Here is an 11,242-nt window from a genome sequence, read left to right on the forward strand (position 1 = left end):
AGTAGAGCTGGGGAAATCCATTTCTCAATTAGTAGGTGTGTGTGTGAACAGCCCTGCTTCAATTGGCAGTAATCTCTCTTTGTCTTCCCCCTCCTCTGTCTCCTGTAGCGACAAAACCACCGCCTCCATCACCTCCTCTCTTATCCTTTTATGGCTTTCCTCTCATCCTCCTCTCTTCTTCTCTTCCACTGGTTGTTGAAAGCGGCAGCATTGATCCATCCATCTGGTCGAATGAGGCAGCAGAGCTTTGTGTTTTCAGAGCTCTCCTTTACTGTAGATACTGGCTTCCTTCATTGTACACTGTGTTCTGTGCAGACTGTGGATTATTTCATTTTTCCAACAAACAGCCAAAGTTGCACTCTTCCAGAGCTGCAGTTAATCACCTGAGATCATGAATCATCTGAACATTATATTTGTCCCCTAACAATGTGACCACAGCATGATTTAGAAGAACACACTGATTAAGAAGAGTGCATATCTCTGCCAGATGTGTCAGGGGATATGTATAGTCTCAGTTTTCTTTGAAATGCATAGAATAGTTTGATGGTATTGTAACCGACCTAACTGTATAGCCTAAACGTAATAAAGTAACAATAAACAGGACGATAAGTCCGAACTTCTCAATTTAAACACTTCTCCTAAACAAAGAAGAGTTGAATCTCACTCAGTTGTCCCTCCTGGCTCCCTTACAGTCAAGATGGTGGCAAAGCTAACGAAAACAGGGATTTATTCATCTCACATCGTGCCTAACTTCAGTGAATCATAGCATATCAGGAATGGAATTAATCTGCAGACGCTCCGGTTCAAGATGAGACCAAACTTTTCTATGGAGTTCAGTTTTTGAGCTGCGACAAAGGTCAAAATGTGGCCTGCAACAGAGGTGTTTTTAGCCCGGCTGATTGCCGGAAATGCCTTTAGCTGTGGTTGTTTATTACTGTACTTATTACTGTTTATTACCCCTACTGGCCCAGTTAAGAGGAGTGAGGATTTTGCTAAAAACATATCATTTAATTAAGCTCAGTTCCTATATATATATATATATAATATTTTGAGCTCAGAAGGACACCTTATTGTTTGTATTGTTCTTTTATTGAGTTCCAATGATGAGTCAATTAATTGATTGACAGAAAATTACAGTAATTGCAGTAATTTTCAATTAATCACTTTGAGTAGTTTTTTAAGAAAAAATGTCCAAATTCTCTGATTATAGCTTCTAAAATGTGAATATTCTGGTTTCTGGTTTCTAATGATACTCTTGGTCGGGACAGAACAAGACATTTAAGGATGTCACATTAGGCTCTGGACATTTCTCACCATTTTCTGACATTTCAGACCAAACAACTAATTGATTAATAGAGAAAATAATCTACAGATTAATCGATAATGAAGATTATCTTTAGTTGCAGCCCTGGTTTTCTCAACTCTATCAGTTATGATAACATTATGCACACCTAAATATTTGATGAGATCTGGGAACACGGGTCGGTACGGGCATGTCTCCACTGCAGCAGCTGGAAACTGGGCAACAGACTTGCAACACCAACTGAGCAACTATCCTGCACAGAACTTCGACTCAAGTACAATAATTACAATTTAAATATACTGTATATTATAAATTATTGGCACTTGCATCACAACTACAACAACCAAAGATGGCACCACCATGGAAGGATACATGAAAAGATGGTTATCGGTTTAAAACTAAGGTGATTTGCTTGTAACCAGCAAATGTTTACCCGTTACATACAAGCAGTCACATGTAAAATATGTTTACATACTGCTAGCCATGCATGACTCAAACAAGCTGTTTTATGTTCAAGACTCGACTAGAAGCTCCTGAGTGAATCCAAACAGCACCAGGTGATTCAGCAGGAAGCACTGAAACCCTGCAGGGCCAAACAGACGCATATCAGTAGAGATAAATGCTCAGAACAGATGTGGTTTCACCTGTGCAGTGAGAGGAAACCAGAACAGGAGGAGATATCAATCAACACAGCCAGAAACAACAGCCTGTAGCAGAATCAGGGCAGCATTCAGCTTTTCATTACACTTTCAGTTTCTGAACTCTTTGAACACTTGCAGATGTAGATTGATCAATTTATGGATTAATAACAAGTCAATCCAGTCAAATGACCAATAAAGCCAACACCAATAAATGGGATCCTCTCACAGCACTTTTTTGTGTGATTTCCATCATCACAGAAGAATCCACGCAAGGATGGAAAGGCGCTAGCTAACACGGTCTAAACCCTAGACTGTATATAAATATGGACCGCTATGCAAAAGTTAAGCCAAAGTATCTCGTTTTCAGGAGCTGCTGTCTTGCTTATGTGACGTCATTTAGAGCCAGAGTCTGCACAGTAGATATAGATATAAAAAGATAACTAATTAAAAACATACTTATCAGAAAAAGGAACACTTGAACAAACATCAGCCTGATAAGAACTACCTAAAATGACAGAAACATCTTTGGGAAAAATGTATTTTATTGTACTTTGATTTTTTTGTTTGGCTCATGTTCCATCCATTAACATGGAGGGGGCGAGACTTATGATCTATACTGCAGCCAGCCACCAGGGAGTGATCAAAATATTTTGGCTTCATTTTCGGTGAGCTGTCATGTCGTCCATCTTTATATACAGTCAATGGTCTAAACAGTTCACTTTAGCGTTACAAGTTACATGGCTGCCCTAGCACACACATGCCTCATTAAACTTAACTTCTTATAAGTACATTTATAAATGAAACTGTAAGCTACAAAACACAGTACGTAAATGCGTCCCCAAGCCTAGAACAAAATGATTTAACTTCAGCAAAAGTGCAACACAAATCAATCGCAAAACAATTGCTAAACATTTTTAGCGATTAGGCAAATGTAAAGCTAACGTTAACTTCCCCAAAATCCAGTGAAGAGCAGGACAGAGCCGCTAACGTTAGCAAAAACTCTGATAGCATTAAGGAACACCTTCCACACGGTGGGGAAATACTATGCGGTGGATGTGCTAGCTGTGAATAGGGCATTTTTATTTATGTGACCTGAAACCCCACAAGCTAATGTAACCTAGTTAATAATATGCTCATTGGCTTTGGAAGTAGCGCTGTGTTACTACTGTATGTAGTAAGCTAATTAGCCAGACTGTTTGCAGTGAATCAACACGTGGAGAAATCCAAAGATTGACAGTAATACTGTGCCTACAGTTGCTAAGCTATGATTGGACAATCACTGTTCGAACGAGTGAACAATCAATTTGCAAAATTTTGATTTAAATCACAAATTAGCCAATTAATTTTCTGTCGATTAACTAATCCTTAATCTACTTATCTTTGCAGCTCTAACTAAATCTACAAGATTACCAATCTGATCAGATATTTGATTACATATATGATTATACTTTTTGATAGCTGGTATCAAAAAAGGCATCAAAGATCAGTAAATGTATATGATTTAAATAAGGAAAATAACATTATGGGCTCTACAACTGGAATGTGTTTCTGACCAATCAGATTTCTCCGCTGTTGTGATATAACAGCTTCCATACACCTGCCCCTGTCCATGTCCTATGTCAATACGCATTACAGCACAGTTACAGTTAACCACCTCAGCAGCTCTCAGCCCTTTCCTGACCCATCCAACCAATCAGCATGAATAAAATGTTAATGAGTGTTGCCATGGCTACGGTCACACCAGGCAAACCAGCGGTGACCTTCTCCAGGTCCAGGTTAATGATTAGGAGTCCTGAAGCTGAATACAGTCTGTGGTTCAAATCCCAGGAGAGAAATTCTGGCTCACATGAGAGACACAGAGGCTTTACAAGGAAAACACACTGAAACAATTACAATAATAAAACACAACAAATCACTGTATGGACAAACAGCAGCTGACAAGCCCAGAGAGAGAGAGCAAATGGATCACTAAAGAGCAACTGAAAGTCACTTTATTCATTTATGCATAATATGTGATGCCTGTTGAGTGCAAACTCACTCTATAGAGATGTTATAGCTAAATTAATTTTAATTTTAAAGAAGAAGGCTGTGAAATATACACTTAATGTAAAAATACTCAATACATTAAAGGGTACATATCATGCTTTTTGTGATTTTCTGTTATTTATATACTGTTATGATGTTAGATATCTATGCTAAACATGGTCAGTGCTCGCAAACTTTAGGTTAACGTATGTAGAAATGCTCCCTGCAAGTCAAAAGCCAGGGCCTCAACCTGATCCGAACGCTTTGTTTGTGACAGTTTTTTCTACCATGCCATCGTTGGCTCGTTGCACATGCCTATGAACGGCCATCCATTACGTGGCCTCAGTTGTTAAGGTTGTTGCAAAGGTTTTTCCATGTGTTCTTTTCGTCCGCTCTCATATTTTGGATCAGATTTTGGCTTGAATATGTATGGATGTATTTGAGAAGTTGACATTTCAAGTAAATTACGAGAATAAGTAGTGAAATCCTACTACTATAGTTTCTTGACGTAGCCTCCAGAGCCGGGGGAAGTCTGCTGAGGAGCAGCTTCCATGAGCTGGCCAATCAGAACAAAGTGGGCTCATCAAGAGGCGGGCCTTAAAGAGACAGGAGCTAAAACGGCCTGTTTCACACAGAGGCTGAACTGAGGGGCTGCAAAGACCATTATAAGATAAATAATTAGTTTTTCTTAACTGTAAATAATGCAAAGACATTCCAGTAGAGCCCCAGAATATAAATATAGACCTGGAAATATGCATGATATGTCATCTTTAAGAGAAGTATTAGCAGTAAAATGTACGTCAGTACCCTGGTACATATCAATACATCAATAATGTTTCAAAAACTCAAAGACTGAACATAGTGAAATAATAAAAGTTTCATTAGAATTATGACAATTCCCCATTTGAAGTTATCACACATAAAATGCTGCTTCACATCACGTAAGATATTTGAAAATCACTTGTTTATATAATGTCAATTTATCACATGTGAAACACCTCATAGACCTGATTTTAGAGGAAAAACATTATTAGCAGCCCTTTTGATATCAAAATTTAAAGATTTTGAAATTACATACTGAAAATCCCAAGTAGTATTTAATATTTTATGATTTCATTCTGAATATGAAATCTAACCTAAAAGGTAGCCAGGAACTCCAGCTGTCAGACAACTGTAGCGGAATAAAAAATAAGAAAGAGAAGTAAAGTCAACTCAAAACGGAAATACTCTCATACCAGAACCTCACATGTGTACTGAATTTAAGTGAGTGAATTAACATCTGAATTTGCTCTATAAACAACAGCAATTTCTTATTGGATTCCTATTTTCAGTATAGTTCAAACTGTCCCAAAAATGGACAAAATCACCTTAACGGACATTAACCTTTGAACAACACATGTACTTATGATATAAAATACATTTGAATGTTCAGACTCCAGAGAAGATGACCTCTTATTTTTGCAGTTTGTATCACCTGTTCTACTGAGCCTGTGATTCGCTGCTAAAATACAGCAGAAAACAGAAAAAACTGAAAAACTGAAACCCAAAACCTAAAACCGGGTCACAGAGCTTCATCTGGGCAGCGTTCCTGCAAACTGAGGCTCCCACTTCATCATCCAGCGCAAATATCCAGCATAAAAGAGAAACTAATGTTGATGACGGACGATGTAAGATACAATATTAAAGGCACATCTGAAGTACGGATCTGCAAAAATGTTCCACTTAACTAATTTAGTGTCCTCAAACCGACTTGTAAGCTGAGAAGAAAATAATGACACTAAATTCAGCAAAGGTTCATGAGGAAAATGTGAAATTATCTAACTGTTTGTCACTTTTGGTTTCAAACAACATGATTTTAATCATTATTTAATTAAGACAAACTCAGAATCAGAATTTTCACTTGTAGTTAATTGCACTTTTAAAGATGTTTATCTGTTAAACAAACGTGCTGCTTAGTGTTCACAGATCACAGAGAAATCTGAAAAATGTACAGAATGTTAATGACGTTGTTCTTATAATATCTGTTTATTATAAACAAAGGAAACGCATCACTTCCTGTACACAAGTGAACTTAAGTATCTTAAGCTAAGCTAAGTGCTTTGTTATGTCTTATAGGACTAAAATACATTATAAAACAGTGAATGTGGTCACAGATTTATAATGAAATCTTCAATAACATGTTTAATTTAGCCATCAAATTATCTTTATTATACCTCAGTATTTTGATGTATTATTTTTTATTTAAATTGTGGGTCATGTGATTTTGGATTTCAGGATGTAGTTGTTTAGTTTTATGGTGAATGTCTAGTGTTTCTTGGGACCCTGTTGGAAAATAAGTGTTTTCACTTTAACATGTTATCATCCCTTGGATAATGTTTTGTGTCTGTAATCCATAAATAGATCATATCATATCATAACAAAGACACTGAGAAAAGTCAATATTCTACTGTAACAAAGTCATCTGCTAGAGCTTGATTCAATATTTGATGTAGGAGTTGAGCTTCGCCTCTTTGAAAACAAGCACAAATACTGTGAAGAGTATATATATATATATATATATATATATATATATATATATTTCATAGCCATGAAATGAGTTTGTGCAACCAGCGTGAACTGGACACAAACTGGACATTTTCACATTTACCACAGAAAAACTGTTGTTATTGTTACGTTTCGGTTTTGATTTAAAAACTATAACTCAGAAATTCACCGACTGGCTCCCAGCAGAGTTGACAGCAATCTATTTCTTTCCTTTCCAGTGCTGCTGTTTCTTAATGTCTAACATTAATATAAATCCCAGCATATTTGCATTTTGAGAGCCACATTTGAGCCATTAAAAGATATCACCTGAAATATTCAACAAACAGGACGGAGGACTACATCTGAGTAGAGATATAGTGACAACTACAAGCATTAATACTCTTCTCAGGCAGAACAGAAGTCATTTTGACAATATTTATCATCAAATATGCTAATTATAGCTTCTTATTCTGTTTGTTATTTTGATCTTTTTCCTCTCAGAAAAGTCTCTAGTATAGATCTTATAAATATCTTATAAATCTACGACAAGAATATTGCAGGTGCACAGCAGTAACAGGAGATGAAAAATGTCGAGAAAGTACAACCAGGTCTGTATATTCTCATTACAAAGTGCCATAACGGCTCCCTGAAGGATCATTATAGGAACTGCTTAAATATTGTAAGGACGTTACGTGCACAAAGTCACTATAAAGTCACTTTTGATTAAAAAAATTCTAGCATACCAGTCCCTTAAGGAACACTGTAAAACATTTATGAGGATATTTTCAACAGTGCATCCGTCCAGTCTTGAATGGGCGGAGCGACGCTGTCTCTGCATTTACAAAAATATCCACTTCTTGGCAACAGACACTCAGATACTTATCATGTTATTGATTAAGCAGTATAGACTAAACCCCTATTATACAAAGTACAAGATCCCAAAAACATATGTAGATGTGACCCTGACGTAATGTTTTGAGCTGATTTGTAATATTTTAATGAAGATAAAAGCAATATTATGATTGTCTGAGTAAGTTGTAGCACATTTTTCAATACCATGGTGATATTATAGGTGTGTAGTTATGCAGTAGGAGAGTTAAAGAGCAGTAAATTAACAACATTTGGTCACTAAAGCACAGACATGATATATATATAAGTATATGTGCACATGCTAATAAGCACACAAGCCTATTATAGATGATATTTATGTGATTGTTTTCCTAAAAGAACGCTGTTGTTTCTATTTATAAGTGTCTAAATGGAGACTGAAAGATGCAGCTCGGTGCTCTGTGTTGTTTTGCTGCTGAGTCCGTCGTGGCTGCCATACTCTCTGTATGCTGGTTATGTAATCTGAAGGAGATAGGAGGAGGAGGAGGAGGAGGAGGAGGAGGAGGGTCTGGAAACCCAGCACACACACACACACACACACACATATATACACACACACCCCTCTCTCTCAACACCAGCGTCTTCCTGCTCCTTCCTTCCCTCCTTCCTCTTCTCACCATCTTCCACAACACAATCTCTGCATCAGTCATCGTGCAGACTCCGAATCTCAAATCAGTTGGGGAATATTGGATATCAGCTATTTATAGACGCTCTGCATGAGAGAAATTAATGTTTCTAGTCAACACACACACACACACACACACACACAGAGACAAACACACTTCCATATTTTCAGATCAATATCTGCCTCTATCTGTCAGGAGCGCGGAGCTGGAAACTGGAGAGAGCATGTATGAGCTCATTTTTCATTGCTTCGCACTGATGTTATCGCTGACGGTTGTCGCCGTGTCTTGTTTACAAGAGAGTGTTCACTGACTCAGAGCTGCCAACTGTATTTAATATTTGTTATTGTTAAATGTTATTTAGTATTCTTTTAGTATGTCAGTTCTATTCTCTTTCGTTGTGTTTACTCTTAGATCATTTAAATTATTTATTATTATTTTATTTTAAATTTAATCTATTTATTTCCACTGCACTTCTTTTTAAATTACATAAATATTATAGATATACTAGACATCCTGTTCCTGTATAATCTCTATTTTTGTTGGTATATTTTGTTGGTAAGATGAAAAAAGAAAAGGGAGGTTTGTTATGCTTATGGCTTCAGAGACGGAGGCGCCGAGTTACAGATTGTGTACACGTGGTGAGATACTTTACTTTAATTACTTTACTTTACTTACTTTAGTATTAGTTTTCGCCTGTTAAGTCTCAAATTACCACCACTGAAGTACACATTCTATATATTGTATTTTTCACTTTATCTTGTGTTTTATCTTGTGTTTACTAATATTACCAAGAGGGTTTTTTCTCTATCTTATGTACATTTGTGTTTATTTATGTTTTTATGTTCATTTTTATGTGAGTCACTTGGTGTAAAGCACTTTGAGCTGCATTTTTTGTATGAAAGTTATTATTAGTAGTATTTATATGTAATTATATTGAAGATATTTTAATTTAATGTATTTATGACTTATTTTAAATATCCTAAATTGCTTTATTTAAAGAGATGTTGATTTATGCTTTATTTTATTATTACTCTGTTACAATTTCATTTATGTAATTTGTTAATTAGTATTGAATTTTGTATATTTTTGTTCTGTCTGTATGTAAACAGTGCGTGTTTTAGTCATTTAAAGTAATTCAAATTATTTTTAAAAATATCTTCATACGTTTTTTCTTCACTGTATATATTTATTTCCATTTGAAAATGTTTTTTTAAATATAATAATTCTTATAAACAGTCCTGACTGACACATACGGGCCTGCTTAGTACAATAATGGCTAATTGGAGCTGTAGTGTCTCCGCGGTGCGTCATGGTGCGTTTACGCTGCTTTGATCCGCTTCAATGAGGACTGGTGGGTTTATTCTGCTCAAACATATTACAGGGTCACTGTGTTTGTTTGTCCTCGGCTCAGGTGAATCAGTCCGCCTGCTCCTGACACACAAATAGTCTCCTCTATAGTCTGCAAGATGGCTCTGAGAGCAAGCAGCTCCGGTTATCATCAAGGAAATAATCATCATAATTTACTCACCGAATCTCCTGTCAGCAGACGCGAGGAAGCAGCTTTGGGAAGCGAAGAAGAAGAGGAGGAGGAGGTGGAGGAAGGAAGAAGCCAAAGGATCCATGTCTCTCCTCCTGGTTGTTGTCTCTCAGGTGTTAAAAGGCCATTTCTTTCAGCGGGCTTTGGCTCGTGTTGCTTCCCGGTCAGAGTGGCTCCTCCGCGGCTGCAGGAGCGCAGGAGCGGGTTGGATGGATGTCGGAGGAGAGAGAGGAGAGGATGCAGGGCGTTTCTGCTGCTGCTGCTGCTGCTGCTGCTGGAAGAGGCTCGAGCTCTCTCAACGTCAAGGCACGCGCAGCTAGACACGCTGTTTCCGGAGTGTATTTTCAAAATGAAAGTCTGAAACATACAGTATGTTGCAAAGCTAACTGATTAAAGGACAAGCACACAGTTTTTTTGTCTTTAAAAACAACAGTCAGTTGTAATCATTCCTCCTGTTTATACTGGATATTAAAAGATCCTCTTCAAATGTGCTTTCAATGTAAGTGATGGAGGCCAAAATCCACAGTGTGTCCACACAGTCATTTAGTGCAAAAATGCATTTAAAAGTTGATCTGAAGTTGAAGTTTTCTGTTTCTGTTTTAAGTCTTTGTGTTTCCCTGTTGAGCTGCGGTGGAAGTATAGTAACAAAAAGAGGAACTTTGGCACTAAAAAGACTGTAATGTTGAAAGATATCTACTTGATTTGACTCATTTAGACGACTGAAGCTTCATATTTGCTTCAGATAAACTTTTAAAAACATTTCTGCACAGAAGGAGGACTGTGGAATTGTCACACACACACACACACACACACACACACACACACACACACACACACACACACACACACAGTCACTGCCTGATTTTGTGGTTTCGGTCTCTGAAGTGTCCCCCATCAGACAGTTTGACCTCCAGTGCTGTGGTGTGTTCAGGTTCAGGTCAGGCTGTCAGGACAGGTGTGTCGGTTGTCTGTAGTTTGGTGACACACTGAGATTTGTTTGTTTCTGTTAAATCCAGAGAAGATCCTTTAAGACTGATTGTAAAGTTGCTCTGATTAACTAGCTAAGCTGTCAGTGTTGTTGAAATACTGTAATAATACTACAAGTTCTTTTGTCTAATTTTTATTTCTGTGATGTAATCTAAATTTTTACTCTGCTTGTTTTCTCTTTTTGTTTTTGCCTTTAACAAGGGAACATTTAATAACTGGTTTGATAAGTAAATTATGGAATTAACCTTTTTATAATCATACACTATATGATAAAGTAAAAGTCAGGTAATGCTTTATTTATCTTCAATTGTATGCTTGTCTGTAAACTATTTTTAGTTTGTTGCATGTTCAGCTGACCTGGTGTATTCTGACTGACAGACTCTCTTGGTCAAGTTATAACTTTTTAAACCGTCCTTTCCAAGCTCCTCAAAATTATTCAGATATTACTGACCTGTAAAATAAAGGATTACCAGTAGTGGAAAGTAAGTAAGTACATTTACTCAAGTATCGTATTCAAGTACAGTTTTGAGGTATTTGTACTCTACTTAAATATTGTACTTTCTACTCCACTACATTTATTTGACAGCTTTAGTTACTTTTCAGATGAAGATTTGACACAATGAATAATATAACAAGCTTTTAAAATATTTTTCCCTCTAAACTCCTCACGTTGTTTCATTTCAATAAATGTTCAAATGATCCAATATTTCAC

The 11,242-nt window shown here is 36.8% G+C and overlaps 1 protein-coding gene across 3 annotated transcripts in view; it reads right to left on the reverse strand.

The window, feature by feature from the left end:
- The window catches only part of LOC122993274 (receptor-type tyrosine-protein phosphatase N2-like), a 249,860-nt gene extending 239,913 nt beyond the window's left edge, over window positions 1-9,947 (reverse strand). Inside the window, exon 1 of one of the 3 annotated variants that reach the window (XR_006406371.1) lies at window positions 9,535-9,947. Coding sequence is in view for 2 of the 3 variants with exons in the window: in XM_044367283.1 (XP_044223218.1) it covers window positions 9,535-9,628 (94 nt within the window). In the remaining variant the exon portion in view is untranslated. The remainder of the gene's footprint in view (window positions 1-9,534) is intronic. The other 2 variants (XM_044367283.1, XM_044367282.1) reach the window with 2 other exon arrangements.
- Window positions 9,948-11,242: the final 1,295 nt, after the last annotated feature.

The sequence above is a fragment of the Thunnus albacares genome, chromosome 12 (genome assembly GCF_914725855.1).
Source record: "Thunnus albacares chromosome 12, fThuAlb1.1, whole genome shotgun sequence".
NCBI lineage: Eukaryota > Metazoa > Chordata > Actinopteri > Scombriformes > Scombridae > Thunnus > Thunnus albacares.